The sequence below is a fragment of the Meles meles genome, chromosome 11 (assembly GCF_922984935.1).
Source record: "Meles meles chromosome 11, mMelMel3.1 paternal haplotype, whole genome shotgun sequence".
Classification (NCBI taxonomy): Eukaryota; Metazoa; Chordata; class Mammalia; order Carnivora; family Mustelidae; genus Meles; species Meles meles.
Window position 1 is genome coordinate 7,887,751 of NC_060076.1, and position 27,477 is coordinate 7,915,227.

Consider the following 27,477-nt stretch of genomic DNA (forward strand, 5'->3'; position numbering starts at 1 on the left):
ATCACTGCTCCCTTTTTTAAGGGGACACCGGTGAGGACAGTTCTTCCCAAGGCTCACTGAGAGTCCAAATACGCAGATTTTGTAAAGAATATCCCTACATTGGTACCCGAGGTTCAGTTCATATACTAACACACAGAGTTTCTAAGGGTATGAAATCAGAGCGATGATGCTTTCTCCTCGTTTCGGACACTATTCGATCTTTGCGTGTTCTCAAAGAGCCTGTGTTCACACGTACCTGCTGTTTGTTCTCTTTGGAATATGGCAACATGGTGGAGACGTGAAACATGATCTCGTGCCCTTGGTATACAGTATAAACTGAATGGATCCCTGTGGTGTCATCTGTAAGACACAAACACGCATTTAGTAGGCACAGAGAATTCTGAGACCCTGAGGGAATGGTCTTTATTTGCCGGTTAGGGGAATACAGCATTCAGTGAGTGCATTCACAAAGATCATTCTGGATTATCCACCTGAGCAGAAGCAACAGTATGGCTCACTCTCCAACTGATACAAGGATCCTGCCCATGTGGAGAGCCCTCTTCCTTCCCACTCTAAGCTCAGTTGCTGTTGTCTGACTCGCTAAAAAAGAACGTGCTATAGTTCCTCGCCACCCATTCCTGGTGTACAGGGCCAGATTAACACAAGATGATGTACAGATACTTATCCTGTCCATAAAACAAAGCAAGTGCGCTCACTAGCAAACGGTATGGTGGCTGAAAACATGGGCTCTGGAGGGAGGCAGACCGGGTTCAAGTTCTCAGCTATGTTCCTTTTGACACGTCCCCTCACCTTCTTGCAGCCTCAGTTTCTTAATTTGAGAATGGGGATAAAATCAGTATCTAACGCTTAGGGATGTGTCCAAGATTCTACTTGTAAAGTGCTTGGCGGGGTGCCTGGCCATAGTGAGGGTCAGCAGATGGTGGTTGTGACCGTGACAGAGAGGCTGAGTACTGGCCCCGGGGCTGGTGACCTCACGAGCCTTGCACGTGTTCACCATGTGCCCACGCACCTTGCTGGACCGCTGCCCACACCTTGGCCAGCAAGTTCAGCTCCAAAGTACAACCTCATCCCACCACGCATCTAATTAAAACCCGTTCATGCCATCCAATTCCATTTACCACAAAATCCAAAATTATTCATGTGATCTCCAAGACTTTGTGGGATCACTCCCTCCTCTTCTCTAGTCTCTCTGCCATAAAGATGCCCTCTTAGTTTCTAGAACATGTCAGGCTCTTTCCTGACTCAGGGACTTCACAAATGTTTTCTGGCTTAGAATTCTCTTCTCCCCTCAGGACTCAAATTGCTCCTTCTCATCTTCTCTCAGGGAAGCCTTCTCTCATCCCCTAGATCAGATAAAATGCTCCCGTGGCACTCTGTACTTTTTCTTCTCTGTTCCTCCAAGTACTCTGCTCAGGCATTTCATAATGATCTGTTCGGTGTCTGTGCTATCCCCTGGACTATAAGATCTTAGAAAGGGAGGGACCGCGGTGGTTTATCCATTGCTACGTCCCAGCGCCTTGCACAGCCCTGGCACGCGGAAGCACTCAACAGTAAGCATTCACAGGCAGACCATGGTCTGACACACCAAGGGAACGGGAAGTTGACTTGGTTTTGCAAAACTCAGTGGAGCCCCTGAATGTGTCCAGCCACCCTGTGTCAGACTGGGTGTGACGCTCTTCTTACCCTTCCCTGTCCGTCTCTTTCCCCAGCTTGGGTATAAGTCCAAACCCAGATCCGGCTGGCTGTTAGAAGTTACACAAATGACCACAGAAGAGATCAGGAGGTGAGCTTACTTTTGGTGTCCAGACCGCCGCGGTAGCCTGTCCAGCCCTTTAGGGTGATTTTGTCACCCAGAAGATTTAAAAATTTTTGAAAAGCGTCACTTCCAATTTCTGTAGGGAGAGGTAAAGTGGGAAGAAAGTACAGAATCAGAACGTCTTTTCTAAATATGCACGGAAATCACTTGAATGAGGAGGCTCTAAAGATGTGGGCAGCAGACGAACAGAACAGAGAGGTCACACTTCCTTCCCAGAGGCCACACAGGAGATGGCACAGTTCCCAGGATTCCGAGGAAAGGACAAGCACGAATTAGACTGACCCACCTTCCCGCTGCCACACGGGGATCACCAGGGGTTAGTACTGCAGAAGGAAAACACTGGAACTGCTTCTTTTAATAATGAATAAGTATCTAACATGAAAGGTTCTAAAGAAAAATGGAAAATGGCACCATTTTATCATTCTCCCAATCATAAAAATCGGAGACCTTCCTTTGCTATTGAACTATGACGTAGAACCAAATTCTTCACATCCCGTGTCATTTTCCACTTAGACTCCCTGTCGGGCGCCAGGGCCCAGTACAAATCTGGTGACCAGTAAATATTTGTCGAAGTACAAAGTTTGCTTGGAAATTAACCCTAAAATTTCACGAAACAACCGGCTTTTTCTTTGTATTAAGGACTCCAACTCAACAGGTCAGTTCAGTCTGGATTGTCAAAACCGCAACAAGGCAGGGCAGGGGCTCAGACAAATTAAGGGACACTTACCATTGCTGAGCATCTCATCGTCCGTGAGCTGCCCGTCTTTGGCAAAGAGAACCCCAAACTTGAAATTCACAGAGCCCTTACAAGGAGACAACAACGGGTGTTGGATGTAAGCTTTATCATCAGAGCATACAGTTACGAGATGTGCTGTTCATCGCTTAGGAGAACCCCTGAGACCAGGATGGATACTCGAGGCATCACTTCCTTTCTTCCCTCTCAACGCTGTCCGATATTAACAAGATCATTCCTTTATTTCTGTAGGTTTTGGGGGCTTATGGTTGAAACTCTCTGTTTTGATGTGAGTTAATTCATTGGTAATTTCATTACTAACGGCTTCTGTAAGATGCTAGGTCCATTCTGGGGCAAACCGCCGCAGAGAGCCAGCAGGAGCTCACAGGTCTGGTGCCATGTTCTGACCAGTTAACACAGGAGAGCTTGGTGTAATTCCAAACCGAACACAAGGATCTTAGGCTGCTATCTTGTGGGCTCTTGGGAATAGACGTGGAAAATGGAGGCAATTTATTCTAAAACCTCGTTTTCCCAGTTCTTAAAGAAGTCACAAAACAGATATGTGAGGGAGGGGGAAGGAAATCAAGAAACAGCTAGTACAAATGTCCAGTCTACTACCCTCGACTTTAAACACAAGATTAAAATCTGACCCACTGGGGATAATAAATACCAAACGCAAGATGATAGGTTCTGTAGGAAGAGAGACAAAGGAGTCAGGTTGCCCAACGGTACTTTCAATATTTTTTTCCTTAAGCTGGATAACTGGTTTATAGATCTCCACATTATTCTCTCTCTCTTTTTTTTTTTTTTTGGTATATCTGAAGTATTTTATAATAAAATAATATCTGAGGTTGGAGAGAATCAACTTTTGCAAGGCCCTTTGATGCAGCGCTAGATGGGGGAATTCTTTATTTTATTCTTTTTTTAAGATTTTATTTATTCATTTGACAGAGGTCACAAGGAGGCAGAGAGGCAGGCAGAGAGAGAGAGGGGAGGAAGCAGGCTCTCTGCCCGATGCGGGGCTCGATCCCAAGACCCTGAGATCATGACCTGAGCTGAAGGCAGAGGCATCAACCCACTGAGCCACCCAGGCGCCCCAGATGGGGGAATTCTTGGTGGTCACTTATGGGGTAGGCTAGGAACAAAGGTGTTTAAAGCGTTGGCCATTGCATCATAGGTCGGGCAGGGGGAGTCAAGGCAGAACGCTGGGATTCAGGACAGCGGGGTCTGGGAAAATGAAGACTGAAAATCCTGGGGTCCAAGGCTGTGCTTCTCAGCATTTTTCTGTCCCCAACACAGCTGAGGGACAGACACACGTGCATTAGTGAGCGGTTTTCTATCTAGAGTGCGGAAGAGGGCGGACAGGCCCAAGGGGAGTCCTCACCTGGACCCGCTCCACAGCTGCTCTTTCCAATCATGCAGGCCTCAGCTCAAATGCCCATTTCCAGAGGGGTCTCCCCTGACTTCCCATAGAAAGCCATCCCCCACCTCCCCATCACTCTCTGCCACAGCACTTTTTAAATTTTCTTACCACTATCCATACTCTGCAACTCTTTTTTTAAAAAAAAGATTTTATTTATTGATTCGAGAGTGTATGTGTGCGGGGGCTGGGGTGGTGGGAGGAAGGGCAGAGGGGGAGGGAAAGGGACAAACAGCTTCCCGCTGAGCCTGGAGCAGGTCGCTGGGCTTGATTCCAGGACCTTGAGTTCAAGACCTGAACGGAAGCCAAGAGTCAGATGCTTAACGGACTGTGCCGCCCAGGTGCCCCCGTACTCTGTAGTTCTACTAAATGTGCAAGGTGTCTGTCTCTAGCACGAGAACGTATATCCTGGGAAGGAGGGATCATATACCTCTTACTTCCCACTGGATCTCCAGGGCCCACCACACAGTGCTGGGTAGACTGGAGAGGATTCGTAAATATTCACGGAACGATTGTGTGCGTGACACCCGAGAGAAGAAGCAGAACTGGTCAGATTCTACTTATTTTTCACAAGCTGCCTCCAAAGGATTACCTCCTTCTTCACCGACTTGTTTTTGGCAATTTCTTAGAATTTTGTCAGGGGTCTCTATCCACTTGAGGATTCTAAACTGGCCAGCTTCTCCTTCTCTGTTCTGGAAATGATGAAGCAATCACTTGCCTCCAAGACTCTGGCGCATCCTGCACTCTCCGACATCCCTTAAATAGCACGCAGTAGTGTGGGCTCTCACGACCATCCTCTTAGGATAACAGTGCAGAGCCCAAGGCCGTGGGTCTCAAACTTGACCCGGTGTCAGAATCACTTGGCAGCCTTCTTAAAAATAGATTGCTAAGCTCCACTTCCAGAGTTTCCAATTCACCAGTTCTGGGGTAGGGCCCGAGAATTTGTATTTCTTTTTTTTTCTATTTATTTGTTTTTTTTTTTTAAAGTAGGCACCACCCCCAGCATGGAGCCCATCAAGGGGGTTAGAGAGCAGGGCCTGAGATTAAGACCTAAGCCAAGATCAAGAGTTGGGACTCTCAACCAACTGAGCCACCCAGGGAGCCCAAGAATTTGTACTTCTGACAAGTTCCCAGGTGAGGCTGATGCTGCTGGTCCAAGGACCCCGCATGGAGAACCACCGGATTGGAGAAACAAACCAGCAGACTGTCAGGAGGCACGACATCGGGTCCAGCCAAGCTGAGTGCTAGGAAGCCAAGGGCAGAAGGGCTGGGTCAATGCCAGGGTCACGAGCCACGGTCCAGCAGTCTGTTTGAACCAGAAGGGGCCCCACGGCCCACTGAGTCCACACTGTCATCTTACAGACAGGACACGTGAAGACCAGGGAAGGCTAGCCTGCCCGCGGCGGCACTAGGTGGACAGCGGAGTGGGAGCCAGAAGTCACATCTCTGGACTTCTGATCCAGCGCTCTTCCCAACCCCGCGGCCTGGTCTTCTCAGTGCAGTATTGGGTTGAGGGAAGTGGAGAGCTCCACCCAGAAATGGGGCCCATCGCCACCTGATCATGGGGGCCGAGCATTCAAGAATTTTTATGGCTGTCACTGGCACCCTGCGACCAGGACCCTGGCTGAGGACCCCTCTGCTTCAGGTGGAGATGCCACAAACACCACCGTTGCAAGGCCTTGTTAGGGACCTGAAGTCACCTACATGGTCTCCAGCTAATTTTGTTTCTAGGACTTCCCAAGTGACGTCATTGGTGAACTCGGAGTGTTCGCCTATCTCCAGAAATCAAGGTGTTGTGGAATGTAGTAGATTTCGTAATTTTGGCAGAGATAGTCTTTGGGAGGGAATAGTTTGGTTTGGGGCTACCCGACCACCAAAGAACAGATCTGACCAAACCGCTGACCCTAACATCATTAGCGCCTCAAGAGACGGGCTGCTCCTTCCAGCCATGGGATCTTGGGGGTTAAGAGGAAGCTTTCAAGGTCCCAAGCCCAGATCTGGGCCCGTGGAAGGAGGTGACTGGTAGGGGGGATCCATGCAAACTGGTTTTCTCAGGACTTATACCCTGCCCAGACACTCCTCATAGAGATAAGGTCATTTTGTAATTCCTGCTTGGGTGAGACTTTTGATTTTTAAGTTCTAAATGGTCTGAGACAAAAGACAACATGCTTATAAACCAAAGTGCAGTCATATCCTTGGGAATTAATAGGAAGCTAGGAATTACATTTCTTTGGAAGAAAGTGAAGTATGTGTGGACACTAAGTTCCAGTAATTCCAGAAGGACCGAGAATGATGGCCTGATTCAAAAGTGGACACCCCAGGTTCCTCATAACTCTTCTTCCGGCGATGCCTTGGTATTTTTCTTAGGCACATGTTCCTACGCTTCTCTCACTGGTGTGACCTGGGGCGCCATGCTCTCTCCTGCAAGGTCTCTCTCTGCAGCGGGCACCCAGAACGTGGGTTTCAGGACACTGACCACACTTTACCAAATCGCCGCCCCTTCAGGGACCTCACTAGTGCTGCTTATTAATTTTTTTTCTGTGCTCATCTTTGCAGCCGGTAGTTTATTAGCATAATTGGGCGGAATGAGGATGAATGCTCTGAGCTGAGAAGCCGGCAAAAGTGCCTTGGCCACATCCTCAGGGAAACGCTGAGAGATGACCACTGCTCACACCTCCTTGAACACACTTAACAAGGGCTCTTTTTTTAAAAAAAAATTATTTAATTTTAGAGAGAGAGAAAGTGAGCAGAGTTGGGGGCGGGCAGCAGAGGGAGAGAGAATCTCAAGCAGGTTCTGCATTCAGCGTGGAGTGCGACGCAGAGCTCGATCCCAGGACCCTGAGACCATGACCTGAGCTGAAACCGAGTCAGACACTTAACCGACTGAGCCACCCAGGTGCCCCGGCGTGTTTCTGTATTTTTCAAATGTTTGCCAGAAATGTGTCTTACTTTCATTTTTTGCCTTCTATCAATCATACATGGAGTTCATGAAGTCTGTCGTCCCAAGTGTGATTCATATGTGGACGATATATAGATAAAAGTGGGGACATCTCTTTTTGCCGCTGCTCGGCAGCATCCCACCCTACGCCCCCACTGCCTTGCACAAAGTAACCCCAGCCAACAACCTGGGGCGCATTATTTCGGCTCCTTTGTACGTATATCAACGCGTTCAGGAATCGGCTGTGATGTCACTGCCTCAGACAAAACTACTCTGTTCCATGTCAAAAACCTACTCCTTCCCCTATATCCCTACTTTGGTTTTTTTTCCTCACAGCTCTTGGGGCCATCATGTTACTGTGTTCACATCTGTTCAGTTGTGTCATTGGTCTTACCCCACTGGACTGGAAGCTCCATGAAGGGACCTTGTCTCGCTTGTCAGTGTATTCCCACTGGCGCAAGCAGCACGTGGGACACACACGGTAGGAGCTCGGGAAATATTTGTTGACTCAATGAAGGAATGAGCAAATGACTGAATATGCCTACGCGTTTGTTTAGAAAACGACTGGGAATATACTGTGGGTACTGCCCTGGGAATTGCTACCTGCCCACCGTCCCCATAACTATTGTTGTGGGAAACTTCCCATGCCAGTAAATAAAGGTTCCCTGCATTCTTTTTAATGGCATCGTTATTTTTCACACTTTCCTCAATCAATACATAATCTGCTTATTCAACCACCGAATACTGACTGTGTCCTCACCCTGAGGAGGTCTGGGGAGGCACATCCTGAGGGGGTGGGAACAGGGGGCTCTTTCCGAGCAGGTGAAGGAATGAGCACGTCAGCGTGGCTCGTGTGGCGAAGACAGGAGAGGCAGCATGGTGGTGTCATACAGGCCCCCGGGGGGCCCCCAGTCGGGACTTGGGGCTCTACTTGGAGTGCATGGGGAAGCCATGACAGCCTGCAACATAGGGGTGACCTGACTTGACATTTGAAAGGACCCTTGGGCTGTTACATGAGAAACAGAACAGAGTGGAAGCAGAAAGCTGGAGATTGCGTGGTGCAGGCCAGAGATGATGAGGGTGGCGTTAGGGGATGAGAGCAGTCATGGTGGAAACCTCAAGAAACATTTGAATTAGGAGTATATTTTGAAGAAATCATCACAGGATGTGCTGAAGGATGAGGTGTGAGAGAAAGAGAGGTGTTAAGGATTTTTTCCAAGTTTGGCCAGAGCAACCGGACGGATGGTATGACCATGTACTGAGAGGCATGATACGCAAAAAATGTAATTTACTCAATTGCCTTTGATAGCATTCTTAAAAATTATTTCCCTATGTTTGTTACATCCTCAGAAAACCCAATAGTGGGGCAACAAGGGATGGAGGCATGTAAATAAATCTGGCATCCAAAAATCGGACACGTTAATAAAGCACAAACGCCCTCTCGATTTGACTTAATGAAAATGAAAACCCATTACTTGCCCCGATCATGAGGCTAAACTCTGATTATTTCCAAGCAGATTTAAGTAGCTTGTTTTCATATCTTTACAGCTGGCTGCATAGGAGGCCCTGAAATATACCTTAAGAAAACATGTCGACAAAGTCTTTCAGTGACAGTAAGCTCAGTGAGCAAATCCATATAGGGGTTTGACTGAAAGAAAAGGTCATGGTCGGGGTGAAGGGAGAAGAACATTTACAAACACAGAGGCAGAAGGTAGCAGGAACGTAAAATTTCTCATAAAATTTCTTACCTCTTGTTCTTCAAGGACCAGCAAGTCCTGTCAAACCAAATTTTGAAAGTTACGTCCATGCTTAACAGTGACGATTTTATTTTGACTTTCTGTGAAAGCCAAGCTCCCCTGGATACCGCTCCCCACCCCCACCCCCCAGAGGTGCGTAAAATATTCCAGTTTAGTTGTACGGACTTCTGTCAACTACCTGGTCATCTGGGAGAGTCACATTAGAGCACAACTCTCGGAAAACAAAGACGAAGTATAGCAACCGGAAGAAACCCACAGACACCCAGATTTCCCGATCTGTTTAAAGCTAGCTTCTCACAGGTTGCTTCTGGAAAGATTTTGGCCAGGAAAAATGTAACTATGGTATAGCAGCCAGAAGCAGACGAATGACATTTTTAAATAGCACCAGCCATCTTCTTGCTTGGTGGAAAGATGCCTTCTTTATAATGTGGTTTATTTTCTGTTTACTTTTTGGATCTGAGACCTTTTCCCTTCCTCTTCTCCCCAGCACCTGTGGCTCAGGGCTTCCTCGGGCACGGCGACAGAAAGCCGGCGGCAGCAGTGAAAACACCACTATGGAGGGGCACACACACGTGCACGCTCACACACCCGGGATGGTGGGAAAGCGTGTGGGCAGCCCCTCGTGAAGGGAAAGGGAGTCAAAACACAGATGTCGGGAAAGTGGAAGGTGTCTTTTGTTTGGTGAAAAACAGGCAGAGTTATGATATAAAGAGGCAGAAGGTTGCCATATCCTGTTTCTTGTCCTCTTTGACTGCGTGGAAGAGGGAAAGCAGAGAGGCCCACACCGAGGAGGCAGAAAGATGTAGGGTTTCGGGCCCATGTCTGGGGGTCCCGCCAAGACTCCAAGAAGGGAAGGATTAAAAATACGAAAGCCTATACAGATGAAGTAAAAAAGGCACATGGATAGAGGCGTATTTATAATTCTAAGTCGTTTTAAAATTCAGTATCAAGAATTAGTTTTTAAGCATCGCACGGTTTCATGTTGCGTACAGTTTAACCGAACGCACCTATGTTGGCCTCCATTCCTTCTGGGTTGAGTCAGGACACAAATACTATTTTAAACATTACGTGAAAACAGAGGATACAGGGATTCACAACGCTCTGTATTTGGGGGTAAGCCGAAAAGCGGTAACTTTATTTTAAAAGCTAACTATTTTAAAGGTATGTAAGCAAAGGCTGCTCACGCTCCCACCTATCTTCCTCGTACCCTCTGAGTTTTTTCCTCGGAAAGCAGATTAAGCACGATGCTCCTCCACTTCAAGACTCCACAGCTCCCTGCTGTCTCCTGGATGGAATTCCCACCTGCCTCTCCAGCCTCTTCCTGATCACCTGGCCTTGGCCTCCCCGAAGCTTAGCTCTGACACGTGGCTGGCGCTAGGTGATGGCGGCATGTGTAAGTTTCAAGGGGGAACTTCAAAGCCATATCAATAGAAACAAGACAAATTTTGGCTGATATTTTTCTAATGCCCTTTACCTAGATTATGACTCTCAACCTTTTCCTCCCACGGCAGACTGCTTTTCCTTAGCAGGAGGGCTTGAGAAAACAGGATGGATTCTGAATACCTTCTATTCCCTATGGTATCTTGCATAGTGTTCTATGTGAGTCAGAACTCAATAAATAGTTTGTGCTTTAGTATTTTTAAAAAAACCCTCACCCTCCACACAATTCCCCATCACTCTGTAAAAAGACTGGCTTTTAAGCTAATAAGGTCCCTCTGAATATACACCATTTTGGCTCCTGGATCAAGGACCACAGAGTTCTTTTTTTCTCAGATGCAGTTATGCCTCAGAATCACTCACGAAACTCCTGGAAAATGCATATCCCCGCTCCCCTTGACAATTGAGAATCTCAACTGTAAGGTTCTTTATGATGATTGTTTTCAAAGCCCCACAGGTGGTTCTGATTAGGCTTGGATTCAAGGCTGAGAAATCACCAATGCTCTGTCCATTCCCATCTAACACTGTGATCCGATGTCTACCATCAGGAGACACAGAAATCTGTTACCTTTTGGATCTCGGGATGAAAAATTTCTCTGGGGCCTTTCTCAAATTTGTCCAGGTTCATGGCACTGAAATAGAAAGGACAGAATGAGCCACAGGGTGGTGGAAACTTAACTCGGAGCGAGTCTCCGTGCTTCAGAGAAAAGAAATAATATCTCCTAGAAAAATCACAGCTGGATTCCCTGCAGGGCTGGGCGTTCAGGAGATCAGTGATAACCCAGGGTACTCAATGAATGAATACATGAGAGTAACCAAACACCACACGTACTTTACTTATATAACTGGCCCTTGATGACATTTGTCTAATAGGAGAGGAAGGGACGATCAGGAGCAGGTTTCAGACAGCCTGACTAGCCTCCAAGATTCTTACTTTTATTTATCGAGAAAGTGGTTCATTGATATTTACGTAGCAATTAATGATCAAATGAAACACAAGTACACTACCTGGCATTTCTTTCTTCCTTTGGCAATTCCTCTGGAATTGGACAAAGGACAAAAGGCCCTCCTTAACAAGATGGTCCTCTCACGTTAGAATGTGAACCTCCTTGAGCCTAAGTTCTTCTAGAGGTAAAACAGGGATTTGAAACACATGCTCCCAAGGCCCCTTTCATCTAGGAGTCCCGCATTTGTAAGGTAAACATAGTAATAGCTAACACTTACAGGGTACTTATTATAATGTCGGGCAGCCTGCTCAATGCTTTCCATGGATGACCTCATTTAGTCTCCGTGAGGCAAATGCTCTTTTACCCCATTAAACTGTTTATTTAAAAAATTTTGCTCCCATTTTAAAGGTGAGGACACTGAACTAGAATAACAAAGCTGGGAAGCAGTAGAGCCGAGATTTGAACCCAGACTTACCTGAACTCCACAGTATCCGTATTTTCATCTCCTTTTATGTTTTCAAGTTCAAGATTGTAACAAATAGAGATAAAATTTTTTCTATCGGCAGCAACTGCAGAACTTTTGATCTTCTGCATCTTTAAAAATATGTTTTCAGGGCGCCCGGGTGGCTCAGTTGCTTGGGCGACTGCCTTCGGCTCAGGTCATGATCCTGGAGTCTTGGGATCCAGTCCCACATCCAGCTCCCTGCTCAGCAGGGAGTCTGCTTCTCCCTCTGAACTCTCCCCTCTCATGTTTTCACTCTCAAATAAATAAATAAAATCTTAAGAAAAAAATGTTTTCTGGCTGAAACGTGCTCTGCTCCATGAGTGGGGGACTGAGAAGCAGAGGTCCTACTCACAAAACTAAATTGAAATCCTAACGAAACGAAATGTCTTCAAATATAAAGAAGAAAGGAACCCAAGAAACTTTAGGAAAAAGAAAAACCACAGAAATCTTAAGCCAGTATAATTCTAAGTATTCCTCTCAAAGCCAGTTAGGATTTACAGCTCCTTAGAAGCAGCGAGATTTTTCTGTGCTCAATAAAGACGTTAACCTCTTCACTGACGCTTTCATAGCTCCGGTTTCGGACTGCCCGGAGAAAAATCAGACGGCTGAGAGCAGAAAGGAGAAGGTCTACAGTTTGGAGACCACATCAAGCTTGAAGAGGAGATCTAAAAATTTTTCTTCCAAATCTCTGTGCCCCTTTCATCAGCCAGATGCGGCCCCTGGCAGATGGAGTCGCTACTGTCCCTTGAAGAGATGTTCTGGCAAGTGTGTGTTGCAGCGGGGACACAGAAAACGCCATCCCTTCCCAACACCTAGTTGCAGATGAATAGAGTAAGGCGCCAGGGCCCTGGGATAAGCATTCCTGCTCCTACGATGTGCGCCTTGGTGGCTAATGGCTCAAGCGCAGGGATGCTAGGGACCTGGGTTCAAATCCCAGCTCTGTAGTTTACCAGCTGTGACATCTTTGTCAAATCCCTTCAATTCTCTCAGGCTCTGATTCCTCCCTGGTGGAGCGCATGTAATAATGGGTCTCCTTTGCGGAGCTGGTTTAAGAATTTACTAAGAGAATGACCACAGGGCATTTAGCACAGTGCCCAACAAACAGAAGCTGCTGTCTCTATGAAGCCACCTCTCGGCTGGACCGGATGCAGCAACAGGCGCCGCTTGAATGGCGGCATTCCCTGGGGAGGAGGGCGAGTCTGCCACCCAGCACGGGAGAGCCAGGAGGGGGACGGAAAGGTGGGGTCAGGAGTGGTGGCTGAGCACAGAGCCGCTACACTCTCTATTCATTTAACTCTCTCTTTGCAAAGAATAAGCACATCCTTCTCTAAGACACATTTGCTGACGTATACGTTTCTATTTCAAAGCAGGAAAATGAGAGGAAACATAATTCTTGATTTTCTTTGGGAGACCAAAGTATCTGCCGGCATGCAAGAAGAAAGGAGCGGCTACGTCGGCAGCTGGGAGATGCGTGAGAGCAGCGGAGCTGGCTGTGTGATCTTCCTGTCTCTGTGCTTCCCCCTCCGCCTCCCCGCAGCGGGGCGGCAGCATGGCCAGGTCCTGCGGAGCTGCTGGGAAGATGGCGGGGGGGGGGGGGCGGGGGGGGGGCAGGACTGCGTGTCCGGGGCTTGGCAAAATGCCTGGGCCGCGGTCAGGGCTTCAGAAAGTAGAAAAGCGACATCGCAATGATCGCAGGAGAAAAATACGAATAAGGCTCCTGGTGTTATGTCCCTCTTCTTGAGCACTCACCTTAAGATGGACTTCACAGAGAGAGTTTTTGTGGGACTGTACGGAAGGCATATTTTCTGGGTACCCTGGAAAGTCAAAACACCGGATCAGTGAGAAGTCGGGCAGCTTCCATCTCTGAAAGAGCTTTCACTGGCCATAAATCTGTATGTGAAGACACACATTCTATGGCGGGAAAATCTGGCTCAGGCTCGACGGCATCTTTCCTCATCCCCCAAACCCAACATTATGGATTTAAGCATTACTCCTCAAAATACAGACTTGTATACTGGGGGCCCTTGGGGTCAGAGGTGTGGTGAGCAGATGAGCCATCTGAATGAGATGAGAAGGGATTTGGTCTCTGAGCCAAGAGTCAGATCAGCCTCAAAAACAATGAGAAGAAAGCAGTCTTTGCAAGTTCAGTGGGACCTACATGTGGTATCTCCAAGCCGAAGGCTTTCTGAACTAGAACTCACTTGAATCTTTCTCAGAGGTTTTTATAACATGTATTTTTATATTTTTCTGTGTTTATTTTAGATATATATAATTATATATAATATATATTAATTAATTAATATATATATAATATATATATTATATATAATATATATATTATATATATTAATTAATTAATATATATTATATATAATATATAAATAATATAATATATATTATTTATTATATAACATATAATATATAATATATTATATATAAAATATATAATAATATAATTAATTTATATATTATAAAATATATATTATATATATGTATATATACATATTATATATATATATATATATACTTTTTTTCTTTTTTCAAGTAGTCTCCATAACTAAACAGGGGCTTGAACTCACAACCCTGAGATCAAGGGTCACATGCTCTACGGACTGAACCAGCCAAGCGTCCCTCTGTGTTTACTATTTAAACTCTGTTTCTTCCTCTCTAAATGAGCACTCGCTGTGACTAACTCATGGAAAGCACTCAATGGGTATTTGTTATGTGAAAGGGAAAGAATGAAAGGTTGCCCAAATGGTTCAGGCCCACGCCCAAACACCCAGCAGAGATGAGAGCTACTTTCTTTATAATCTCTAAAAAAGATACAATACAGATTTGTCGTCCACAAAGAATTTACACTGCACGTTTCACAGAAGGGATTCCGAGGTAGTACACATTTAAAACTTTCTAACTTTGACTAATAATAAAATTGGCCACACAAACAGCTAGAGAAAGACGCAGGGCACTTCTTACAGGAAATGGGCAAGGAAGGATATAGGATTTTCCTTGCGTTTTCGAGATACACCTGCCAACTCATCTGTCCAAGCCCCGAACACTGGTGACGGAGTAGAGTTCTTCAACCTTGTCAAGTCCGTGATCTGTGATCTCTTTTGGCAAATTAAACATTCACACCCATGCCCCTGGAGACCTTCACCCCCACTCCAGGCTGGGGAACATGTCTTTCCAGCTAACCATCAGAAGTCCCTCTAGACAGAGCCCTTCTCATGGGTTCTCTATTAGCCAATGTAGTTTATGGTACAGAGATTTAGGACATTTCTGATACGGAGGAATATTACGATGGGAATAGGCATTTTCAAGTTTCACATAACCCACTCATTGAAACCGAGACCGAGTTATTTCGGTGGCCTTGCTCTTTTTTTTTTTTTTTTAATTTATTTACTTGACAGAGAGAGATCACAAGTAGGCAGAGAGGCAGGCAGAGAGAGAGGGGGAAGCAGGCTCTCCGCTGAGCAGAGAGCCCGATGTGGGGCTCGATCCCAGGACCCTGAGATCATGACCTGAGCTGAAGGCAGAGGCTTAACCCACTGAGCCACCCAGTCACCCCTGGCCTTGCTCTTTTTACTGGTCCCTGGCCTACCTCCCACTGTGCTCAGCTGTATGGGACGCCAACCCTTCTAGAAGAGGGTCTTGAATCTGACCTTCCCACTCAGCCCCGACCTTGGCTACTTTGTCTTCTCACCAAGCACAACAAATGTAGTTTTAAGAGAAGCCAAGGGCAGCCTGAGAGGGGAACGAATGGAACAGGACAGGACCCAGGCCCCTGCCTGGCTGATGGTGACATCTTGACGACCTGCCTACATGGATGTGAGACCCCAGGCTCAGGGGACTATGATTTGTACTTTTCTTTACCACAAGCTGGCAAAGCTCTTCCTCCCCATCTTCTCCCTTTCGTAGCTTTGCAGAGTTGTTCTCCAACAAAGAACTTTCAGTTCTGTTTTCTGGTGGGATCAACAGAGGCCTCGTCAGAGTCAAGCACGCGTACCTATCAGGCAACACCAGGTGATCACTACAGGGATATGGAAGTACGTGTGGGACATCACCCCCTTTAACATGGCGGGTGTGTGTGTCTGTGCACGCGCGGGTGTGAGCGCATGCGCACAAGTGAGCTGGTGTCTGTAAGGCTCCTGGCAGTGATTATCCCTGAGCAGTTGGACTTTGAGCCTCTTCTTTTTACTAGCTTCATTGTCTGGGTGGAATTTTCAGTAAGGATGAGGTTTTTTTGTTTGTTTGTTTTTTAAAGTCTTTTCTTTGTGTTTAGAAGAAACACAGCACAGAGAGACTGTTTAAATCAGGGTTCACACATTTAGCTATGTGTCTGTTTTAGAACAAACTGTGAGCTCATGCCGGAGGCACATGGCTTCTTTGCATTTCCTGCAGCCTCTGGCACTAGTTTTGGACCCAAAGGGTCTTCACAATGGACCCCTCCTGCCAAGCTCTGCTTTTTCAGTCCCTCCCAGCCCTTCAGTACCACCACTTGTAGCTGGTGGCAGATGCTTGGCCTGCCCTGCTTTGCGGTGCACGGTCTGGGTCCGAAGCTCTGGAGAAGGCCCCGCACTTCTTCATAGAGGAGGATGGACTCATTAGGCCAGCCCCGGTGCCTTCACGGGGGACGGGCGGTCTAACTCACTCCTTAATGACTTCTCTAAGGGCCAGCAAGAGGAGTTCCAGAGCTCCTCATTTGTCTTGTCTTCCTTGTTCCTTCTTTCTGGAATGATCCCTGCCTGCCCCCTGCCTTACTTTTTTTTTTTTTTTTTAAGATTTTATTTATTATTTGAAAGAGAGACAGTGAGCAAGAGAGAAAGCACAAATGGCGAGGGCAGAGGCAGAGGGAGAAGCAGACTCCCCACTGAGCAGGGAGCCCAACATGGGGCTCGATCCCAGGACCCCACGATTACCACCTGAGCTGAAGGGAGACACTTAACCGAATGAGCCACCCAGGTGCCCTCCCTCAATCCTTATGTGGCTAGTTCCCTTTCTTCCTGCAGGTCTCTTTAAATGGCACCTCCTCAAAAACCTTTCCCTGTGCTATCGGATCTGAAGTCAGCCTCCCATATCATTCTGCCTCAGTTTCCTTCAGAGTGTTTATCACAATTTATCAGGTAGCAGAGACAAAGTCTTCAGATAGTAAATAAGCAAAACTCCCCCCGTATCTGCCCCAGCCTCTCTCCTCCAGTACCTGGCAGCCTCCCCAGGTGAGGAGGTGGTGTGGCTGTCTCTGTTGGGAGGAAGAAGGCAGGACATTGGGAAAATCCATTCCAGAAAGGTGGTGGAAGTATGAAACTGCCCTTTCTTGTTTGGGTGGAAGGAAGGAAGAAAGAAGGGAGGAAAGCTAAGGAGTTAGATGCCGGGGCCCTTGATTCTGCCGTTCAGAGGGCAGGCCTCGAAGAGGGTGAGGGATGTTGCCCATATATCAAGATAGGACCTGGAGACACCTAAGAACATCTGGACTAGGGGATCGCATCCTAGGCATGGGCTTCTGCAGGAAGCTTGAAGTCCAGGTAGAACCTGTTTGAACCTGATGAGCGGTGGTTAACTCAGCAGCCTCAGGCGTGGACAGTCCGCAAGATTAGAAATGTGAGCCTAAAGCAAGGCTTCTGCTCCTCCCTACCTGCCCGGGGCCTTGCAGGGAATGTGCCAGTGAGGACGGAGCTGAGAGGCTAAGTGACTAGTGGATACCTGGGATTGGGTCACAGGGGTCACGGCGTGCAGTGATTTCACCGCAAGGGGCAAATGGCTGGGACGGTGGATTTCAGTGGCGATAATTTTCAGTGATCCAAAAAGGCCAGAGGGGACCAGTTACCTCTCGATGGTTGCCAGTTCAGAGACCAGATCGACAACAGAACCCAGAAAGAACCCAGAGGGCCCCATGTGGACTCAAGGCCCTCTCGTCCTGCCACCATGAGATCCCATAAGCCCTCTCCCAGTGCACCCAAGCAACAACCTTGAGGGGAGCAGGGGAGGGAAAAGAAATCGGAAAGGCTGTCCAAAAGGGGCAGGGTCATCTAAAGAGAATATTTCAGCCAGATCGACTGGAATAGCAAAATTAGCAAACATTAAATAAATAAGTTAAAACAAAAACAAAAACAGGCTAGGGGGCATGGGTGGCTCAGTCAGTTAAACGTCTGCCTTCAGCTCAGGTCATGATCCCAGGGTCCTGGGATCACGTCCCATGTTGTCGGGCTCCCTGTTCAGTGGGGAGTCTGCTTCTCCCTCTGCCTCTGTTCATCTCCCCTCCCTGCTCTCTCTCTCTCTCAAATAAATAAATAAAATCTTTAAAAATCTAATCAGGCCAGAAAACAGTCTTCCTGGTGCAGAAGATAAGAGGAGCTCCGGACAAGGGCACAATCACTTCTCATTAGGTGAATAACGGGGAAAGACTGTCACGAGGGAACTTGAGACCAACGGGCACATAGCCCTGCAACACCAGTGTGTCACCTCTCCTCCAGGACAGCTCGGACCAGGGCAAGACTGACACCCCCCACTTCAGTGACACGGGGAGACAGCCAAGCACCAAAACCCCGCTCCAGGAAATCATTCACGAGTAAAAGCGAACTGGGGTTTACATTAGGTTTTTACCTTAAACCTGCTTGAAAAGAGAAACATTTCTGCAATATAACAGGGACATTTATATAAACGGAGGCAGCAGAGGACACGGGTCAGGCAGGACTTTGGTGTCATTCATTAATTCCTTCAGTAAATAGATCTTGAGCTACTTCTCTGGGCCACGGAGCAGGCTGGGTAAGAACAAAGCAGGTGTGTCCCCTACCTTCTTGGAGCTCATGGTCTAGGGAGAGAGACAGCATGAGTCAAAGAGCTACACGCAGAATTAATTATGTGCAGCGCTCACAGCTCGGCGTGCGGGGCAGAGTTCTGCCTGGCCTGCTAATTTCTGGCATGTGGCCTCAGCCACATCATTTAATTTCCCTAACTTGCAATAATACCTCTTGAGATAAGGCATTGGGAAAGCTTAGTATATAATATGTGGCATATAGTGACCGCTCAATAAATGTGAGATTTTACTGTTAGCACGGTCACTAGTTTTAATAATCACAAAAAGTTTCTAACTACAGTCTACTCTGTCATGGTTCCTAGAAATTCTTTCCAGGCTTTCTGAAGTTGCTGTATCTGTATGCATGCAAATGTATTTATATACGTGTGTGTGTGTGTGTGTGTGTGTGTGTATATATGTATATGTATAAAAATTACAATTTTTGGGCGCCTGGGTGGCTCAGTGGGTTGAGCCACTGCCTTCGGCTCAGGTCATGATCTCAGGGTCCTGGGATTGAGTCCCACATTGGGCTCTCTGCTCGGCAGGGAGCCTGCTTCCCTCTCTCTTTCTGTCTGCCTGCCTCTCTGCCTACTTGTGATCTCTCTCTCTCGCTGTCAAATAAATAAATAAATAAATAAAATCTTTAAAAAAAAATACAATTTTTTAAAAGTGTGTGTGTAAAAAAATTAGTTTTTTAAGTGTATGTATATACAAAAATTACTGTTTCTTTAAGTTCCTGTATTTGTTCTTTCCCAAAAAGATAGACCTAGCAATTTTTGAGATATTATGTTGCTGAGAGAAAAATTTGCATACAACTATTAGGTAATGGCTTTCTTTTTTTGTTTTTAATTTTTTTAAAGGATTTTTAAAAATATTTTATTTATTTGACAGAGAGAAATCACAACTAGGCAGAGAGGCAGGCAGAGAGAGAGGAGGAAGCAGGCTCCCCACGGAGCAGAGAGCCCGATGCGGGGCTTGATCCCAGGACCCTGGTATCATGACCTGAGCCGAAGGTAGAGGCTTTAACCCACTAAGCCACCCAGGCACCCCTAAAGGATTTTTTAATTTCTTTATTCAACAGACAGAGATCATAAGTAGGCAGAGAGAGAGAACGGAGGAAGCAGGCTCCCCGCGGAGCAGAGAGCCCGATGCATGGCTCGATCCCAGGACCCTGGGATCATGACCTGAGCTGATGGCAGAGGCTTTAACCCACTGAGCCACCCAGGCGCCCCAGTTTTTTTTAAAGATTTTATTTATTTGTTTGAGAGAGAGAGAGAGTGTGCGCAACTGGGGGCTGGGGCAGAGAGACAAGCAGACTCCCCACTGAGCAGGGAGCCCCGAGATCATGACCTGAGCTGAAGTCAGATGCCCAACCAACGAAGTCAGCCAGCCCTCCTAGGTAATGGCTTTCAACAAACACGTCCATAAAGCGAGACCACCACATAAGAGGATTAAGGTTTTCTGAGTGTGATTTATTTCATTGCTTCTTAATTATCCACTGTACTCATTGATTCACAAGTAAAATGTTCTATCCTTCAGGTGTCTAAGCAGTTTAAGATTTGGGGATTTAGGACACCATGTAAATGTGGATTTTCAAACAAGACCTCACTTAATACAGTCCCCGGCACCCCGTGAGCCACAGGCAAGAGTTTTCCCCAGTTTACAAAGAAGAAAATGGAGAGCATCAGCAGTTTTTGCAAATTGACATGAATGAATTTGCTACTGATGTCATTTGACACTGGTTTGCTTAATTCCAAACTCTCTGTTCTTTCCAGTGTCCTTAATGCCTATTAATGCCTCTCAGAGAAGTGAAGGAAAAAAAAGGCCCAAGGGAAGAAAATTTTAAAAAAGATATCAACTCGAAGAATTACTGAAGAAATCAGAAAAGAGAAAGGAAAGCCATGATAGTGAACATAAGAGAATTTTCCTGAGCTACCTAGAGGCCTGAATTCCTGAGTTAAAAGGACTTGCCTTCATTCAGGTCACTGTCCCCAGAAGCCACCATGGACGGAGGCACTTGTCTTGTTAAGACTCGGGTCATTTTCCTACCTCAGGAAATTGATGAAGGGGGCTAAGCCTCAAAGAAATTCTAGAAGCACAGATGATTCAGTGCTGGACTGAATGACCCAGGGAAACAGGAGCAGGCTGTGGGATGGATGTACCCTGGTAACAACATTACATTCCTCCAATACATTTTGTTTCTTTTAGTTGAAGGTGAGCTGGCTGGTCAGTTTCAGTCTTAGTAACAGCTAAGGTTAAGGTTAATACTCTGTACAACACACTTCTGTATTCCACCTGCCAGAGACAGAGGGAATGGACATGTCTAGGTAGTGGCTCGTATGGGGCAAGTTGTGGTTACACTCAGAGCTTGAAGGCCCACCTCTGAATCACATAATCCTGAATATGCAAACTCAAAGAACCTCATAGAAAAAGACTCCCCTGAACCACTGGGACAAAGACACTAATCAAACTCGGGGTGGTGGCGATGCTCAGGTGTAAGCCAGGTACTTACTGTTTTCCTCCAAAGAATCGCTCGGTATTGAGGGACACGTTGATTGTTTTGGTCAGAGAGGGTCACGGACAGGAAGAAGGGGCTCTTCTCGGCGTCATTTCCAATGTAATTCTGATGGACTGGAAAAGAGACAGGTTTAGAACAGTGAAGACCCACTGGTTCTTCCAGACCCTGATGGGAGTAGACAATTTTTCCTTCCCACATAAGCATGGAACAAGAATCCCAAATGCAGCTCCGGAAAGAACCTGATCATGCTGACATTCTCCTTGACAGTGAGTGCTTCAGAAATGGACATGTGACCAATTCTGGCCAACGAGACAGGAGGAGAAATGGGTCAGGCAGTTTCTGGAGAGGCTTCCTTATTCTTGAAGATGGTCTGCTCCTTCCTCTGGACATGGGCGGTATCTAGAAGTGATGTCTGGAAGTGCTGCAACCACCTTGTGACCCTGAGGAGGGCCAGCCTAGATGACAGCACCAAGCCCCTGAATCCACCAATTCCAGAGCCTACCTTACCTCTGAGTTTCTTAGCATCTGAACTCATGGCACCAGTTTTCTCTAAAGTCACCACTGCTCTGGGCACTATGCTTTCAACCATTTGGGAGGATGACAACTTTTCCACTGATTTCTTTCTTTATAAAGAAATATGCCTTGTCCAGTAAGTGAACTTCTTAGAATAAAACAGTATCAGATTTTTAAAAAGACATCGTTTGGGTCTGATCACTCTCATGATATAGTCCCCGCATCACATCTTCTAGAAACAGAGGCATTAGCCTGATAAGCAATTTATCTACCTCCTCTCGCATCCTGAAACAGTGACCATTCTTCCCTTCCCGGTCTCTCCTATCCCGTTTTCCACCTTCCCACATATGTTCACCCGAGCCCTTCACTTTACATGTACACCGCTGTTAATGACTGAGCTGTTGCTTTGTGCCAGACATGGGACTTGGCTCTTTCTCCAGCGTATCTCACTGAAACTCCTGTTCAAGCCTACTCGGTACGTAATAGTTAACACCTCCATTTTACAGATAAGGAAATTAAGTCTCAGAGAAGTGGAGAGTGACCAGCGTAAGATTCTGTGGTTAAGAATGGCAGAACAGGATTCAGATCCATTTCAGAGTCTCCATGAAGGTTGGCAGAATGACTGCCTTTGCCAGCGTTATTGCCTGGCACATGGTAAGTGATAAACGCCCTTTACCAGAACCCACGGGACAATGCCTCTCTAGTTCTATGGTGGCCCTGGAGCTCAGGGGTCCTTTTTCTTCCCCCTCATTGTCTTGAACTAAGTGTTCAAACTCACTATAGACAGGGCACTTGTCTTGTTAGGTCTAAAGATGTTTTCCACCCTACAAATTCTTCTTAGATCTCCAAAAACTATTTAGATGATCGGAGCTCCCTTTAACTCCCAAGGGACAAAAATAACTAATCAAAAAACCCATATCTATCTCTATCTATATATCTACATGTAGCTTCTATATATAACTATATATCTACAGTTTCATATATGAATACATATGAAAAATCCTAGGACTGACACTGAATTGAATCTTTCCATTGACAAAGCTATTAACCTGATATTAATGTCCCTAAACTGGTTAGTTTCACACTTTTAGGGGCACCAGAAAAAAATTACACCAACACTTAATCTGCATTTTGAATATCCTTTCTTCCCAACAACCGTAATGGCATAGTTACCTTGTCCTAAAAAATACTTGAAATACCATCTGGTGTGGTATTCTGGGTTCTCTAAGTGCACGTCTGTTCTTCGCCACGTCCCGGGCAGAGCGGTTGCATTCTGTAATCGAACAAAGTAGTTCCATTAAGAGGCTTATTCAGAAAGTAAACAAGAAACAGGCAGTGAACCTGGGGCCTAAGAACCAAAGAAGTCATTGTCAAAAGCATATGAACAGGGCTGTGAGCCCAGGTTCTCACGGCCACATCACAGCAGCATTTGGAAGGTCCTGGGGTAGAGGAGAAAGAACAGAGGGAACCAGCAGGTTCTGCTATTCCCAACTAGAGTGTAAACTTGAACTTTCTCTCCTTTCTGGCCCAAAGCTTCCAAATATTTGGGAGTTGGTGCCCCCTAGAGGCACGCCCTTCTGCTTGGTACCCCTGTGACAGGCCCATTTCACCCGGAATAACATCTCCGCAGCCTCTAGAGTTCTTATTTTTGTTGTAGAATTGTAAAAATGTGTCATGAGGTCACACAGTTAATGGGGGAAATTATGGGTAAACATAATGAATGACGTGAATTTTCTCTCCAGAGATAGTCACCATGAATGATTTGGTATGGCTTCCTCTCCTTCTTTTCTTACAGGGACAGACATTCGCATTTTTCTTACCAAAATGCAATCACACTGAACCTCCATTGGCCTCTACTTTGCGCCGTGTGTATACGGCAGATGACTGGAATGTACTTTTCTGATTCTGATGATTCTGGTGATTTCCTAGACGTTTGTGGTCACTTTATCTTGTCGAAGGGGGTTTCCTTCCATTCCAAGCTTACGAAGAGGCCATTCTCAGGAATCAATACCAAATTGCACTGAAAGTTTTTTTTTTGGTAACTCTTGAGAGAATAGGTTAAATGGCGGAAAAATCAGAGTAATGTAATGAATTATACTACTGGCTCTTCCGATGCTGAATGTTTCTGAAATTTCTGGAATATATCCGACTAAGTCATGGTGTATAGTATTCTTTCGATACACTGCTGGAGTTTTAAAAAATATGAATTATGTAACATATTTGTTAGTGAGATGGAGCTTGTAGGTTTCTTTTCTGTACGAAGTGGTGTCATGCTTCCGGAATTATAGAACTTAAAAAGTGAATTAGGATGCTTTCTGTCTTTTTCATGCTCCGGAAATCCTGACGCTCATTGAGAGGGCTTTAAGGGTACTTTATGCATTAGCTCCACAGCATCTCTACCAACTCTGTGACACAGATTTTATTTTATCCCCTACTTTCAGATGAAGAAAATGTGGCTCGGATACTTCAGCGACGCTGCCCAAGGTTGCCGAGCTCCTAAGCAGTGGAGCTGAAACTGAGTCAGGGCCAATCTTGGAGGGTTGTTTTTTTTTTCCTTTTTTAAATATTTTAACCATTATATTATTGTCTGTCTTCTTTTTCATGTTCTGCCCTTTAACTCTTCAAGGAGTAAAAAAGGTAAGTAATGTTTCTTAGTATTGTGCTTTTATGGAATTTTCTTGAGTTTTAAAAAACCAGCTACTGATTCTATATACATATATCTATGTATTTTTTAATTTGGAAATAATTTTGAGCTTACATAAAAGTTGTGGGAATGGACTGCACAGAGCATCTGTATACCCTTTAACAGATTTACCTACTGCGAATATTTTATCCCATTTATTCCTTTGCTCACACACACACACACACACACACACATATAATTTTTTCCGAACCGTTTAAGACTAAGGTGCACAAATAACAACACTTTATCCCTAAGTGTCTCAGTGTGTATTTCCCAAGAATAGATCTTCTTACATAACCACGATATAGCTTTACCAACGTTTACGAATTTAACATGGATATGGTACCTCTAATCTACCATCTGCATTCCAATCTTGTGAATTGACTTTAAAACGTCATTTAAAGTATTTTCCGTGTTGAGTGCAGGATGATGGGGTTGTCGGGTTTCTAGAGCCCCTTCTTCTACAACATTCCACAGACTCTGCCTTTTACAACACTGACGTTTTTATTTTTTTTTAAGATTTAATTTATTTATTTGACAGAGATCACAAGTAGGGAGAGGCAGGCAGAGAGAGGAGGAAGCAGGCTCCCCTCTGAGCAGAGAGTCCATGTGGGGCTCGATCCCAGGACCCCAGGATCATGACCCGAGCCTAAGGCAGAGGCTTCAACCCACTGAGCCACCCAGGCGCCCCAACACTGACATTTTTAAAGAATACGGCACACACCTCTCCTCTTTTTTAAAATCAAGCATGACTCCTTCTGGGTTTGTCTGATGTTGCCCCACGATGAGGGGCAGAGCATGCATACCTGGTCAGAAGGCTACGCAAGGGCGGGGGGGAGGGGCTTGTCCTTCTCAGCTTACTGTACTTAAAGACATTTATCTGCTCCTCACTGGGGATGTTAATGTTGATCCCCTGTTCGAGATGTTGCCTCTCAGTTTTGACCTTTTGGTGTGACTCAAGAAGAGCATGTAATAATTGGATTTTACTTCCGGTAGAATTTCTGGATGATTCACTGTCAAAAGTATTCACTTTATAATCATAAACCATGACAATGCCCATCCACAGTCCACTATGCCACGGGGCCGCGTGCAGCTGTGGCTCGACCTCGGGGCCCACCGGCCAGCCTCAGGCATCAGCTGACCAGACACAGGAGGTGTCCGGCTCAGGCACCTGGCTTTCACCAGTCAGATGTCACTGTGGTTGGTGCCACTGTCCCAAGGCCTGAGATCCTAGACACCATTGGCAGAGCCTGGAGAGGAGACTGAAGGAACCAGGAACTTGGGCCTCTGGAGCTTCCCAGACTTGAAGGCACAGCACCAGCTCTTGGCTCTGTGCTTCCAGATTTGTTAAAATATCACCCTGGGACCATTCCAGATTCCTCAGGATCTCTGTGGGTGTGGCCCAAGAATCTGCAGTTTCTCAAGCATCCCAGGTAACTAGGAAGAACACTAAACTTTGAGAAGCAATGCTCTATGCCAGCCGTTTTTGTTTTTGTTTTTAAGATTTTATTTATTTGGGGCATCTGGGTGGCTCAGTGGGTTAAAGCCTCTGCCTTTGGCTCAGGTCATGATCCCAGGGTCCTGGGATCGAGCCCCGCATCGGGCTCTCTGCTCAGCAGGGAGCCTGCTTCCCACTCTGTCTCTGCCTGCCTCTCTGCCTACTTGTGATTTCTGTCTGTCAAATAAATAAATAAAATCTTTAAGAAAAAAAAAGATTTTATTTATTTGACAGAGAGAGACACAGCGAGACAGAGAACACAAGCAGTGGGAGTGGGAGAGGAAGAAGCAGACTTCCTGCTGAGCAGAGAGCCTGATGTGGGGCTGATCCCAGGACCCTGGGATTAGGACCAGAGCCAAAGGCAGACAATTAATGACTGAGCCACCTTGGTGCCTCTATGCCAGGGGTTCTAAAAGAATGCAGGGAAGGCATGAATGTGGATAAAGAAAAAAAAAACTTGATTTCCTTAACTTCTAACAAAAATGTAGTGTTTCTTGGGTCATCTGTTTGTCTCAGTCAGTAGAGCATGAGACTCCTGATCTCAGGGTTATAAATTTGAGCCCTACGTTGGTTGCAGAGATGACTTTAAAATAAAATCTCGGGGCGCCTGGGTGACTCAGTCGTTAAGTGTCTGCCTTCGGCTCAGGTCATGATCCCAGGTTCCTAGGATCGCACCCCGTATTGGGCTCCCTCTTTGGGGGAAGCCTGCTTCTCCCTCTCCCACTCCCCCTGCTTTTATTCCCTCTTTCGTTGTGTCTCTGTCAAATAAATAAAATCTTTAAAAATAAAATAAAATAAAATAAAAAATCTTTAAAATAATGTTTCTTTCAACTACAAATATCGGTCAAAACAACAACAGCAACAAAACAGAACTACGGTAGAACAAACAGCCCTGGTAACCATGTCACACACACGTACACACGTGCACGCACACTCACACACACACACGAATGCGCACATGCACAAATCACAGGTATTTTCAGAACTCACTATAGTGGCTGCAGATATCTTGAACACTGTTTACAATCTTCCTGGTTCAAAACTGTAATAGTTGTAAGTCCTGCTGCTGGATTTGTTATTTAATGTACTGATAAAAAAAGGATAGCGGCACCTGGGTGGCTCAGTGGGTTAAGCCGCTGCCTTCAGCTCGGGTCATGATCTCAGGGTCCTGGGATCGAGCCCCGCGTCGGGCTCTCTGCTCGGCGGGAAGCCTGCTTCCTCCTCTCTCTCTCTCTGCCTGCCTCTCTGCCTACTTGTGATCTCTCTCTGTGTGTCAAATAAATAAATAAAATCTTTAAAAAAAAAAAAAAGGATATGTATTCCTGTATCATAAATTTTAAAAAATCCATCTGGGGCACCTGGGTGGCTCAGTGGGTTAAGCCTCTGATAACTATTTCTTTTCTGTTTTTTAGACAGAGCATGCAGGGGTGGGGGAGGGAGGGAGATAATCTTAAGCAGGCTCCGAGCCGAGGGTGAGCCTGATGCAGGACTCGATCTCATGACCCTGAGATCATGACCTGAGCTGAAATCAAGAGTCAGATGCTTTAACTAGCTGAGCCACCCCTCTGATGTATTTCAACATACTGTTTTCCTTTGTAATCCCGTATATTCTGTTTTACGCATTCAAAAACATTCTGAGAAGGGGTCTACAGGCTTCAGAGATTGCCAAAGGGGTCAAAGGATGTAAAATCTGGCCCCCACACTCTAGATCTTCTGAAGCACTGAATCTGCCTTCTCCCCTCCCAGAGGTTTGAACACTAGCAACTGCAGGACGGAGTAACATGGGAGGAGCGTCTCAGAGTCACACACAGGAAACTGACCGGTGGCACGCCCCAAATCTCTATCAAGTACAAAGTGTCAATTAGGAGGTGTTTGTGGTTTTTTTAATGATCAAAAAGCTAACTACTTAACTTTTGTCTTCA

At 46.0% G+C, this 27,477-nt stretch overlaps 1 protein-coding gene across 6 annotated transcripts in view; it reads right to left on the minus strand.

The window, feature by feature from the left end:
- GARNL3 (GTPase activating Rap/RanGAP domain like 3) overlaps positions 1-27,477 on the minus strand; it is a 146,637-nt gene that overhangs the window by 47,456 nt on the left and 71,704 nt on the right. For 5 of the 6 annotated variants that reach the window (XM_046022178.1, XM_046022175.1, XM_046022174.1 and 2 more), the window contains 8 exons: positions 22,548-22,647; positions 20,856-20,974; positions 13,303-13,367; positions 10,670-10,733; positions 8,656-8,682; positions 2,544-2,619; positions 1,794-1,892; positions 236-339 (listed from right to left, as the gene is read on the minus strand). In XM_046022178.1, the coding sequence (XP_045878134.1) occupies positions 236-339; positions 1,794-1,892; positions 2,544-2,619; positions 8,656-8,682; positions 10,670-10,733; positions 13,303-13,367; positions 20,856-20,974; positions 22,548-22,647 (654 nt within the window). Of the gene's footprint in view, positions 1-235; positions 340-1,793; positions 1,893-2,543; positions 2,620-8,655; positions 8,683-10,669; positions 10,734-11,523; positions 13,252-13,302; positions 13,368-20,855; positions 20,975-22,547; positions 22,648-27,477 lie in introns of those variants that run through there. The other variant, XM_046022179.1, reaches the window with a different exon arrangement.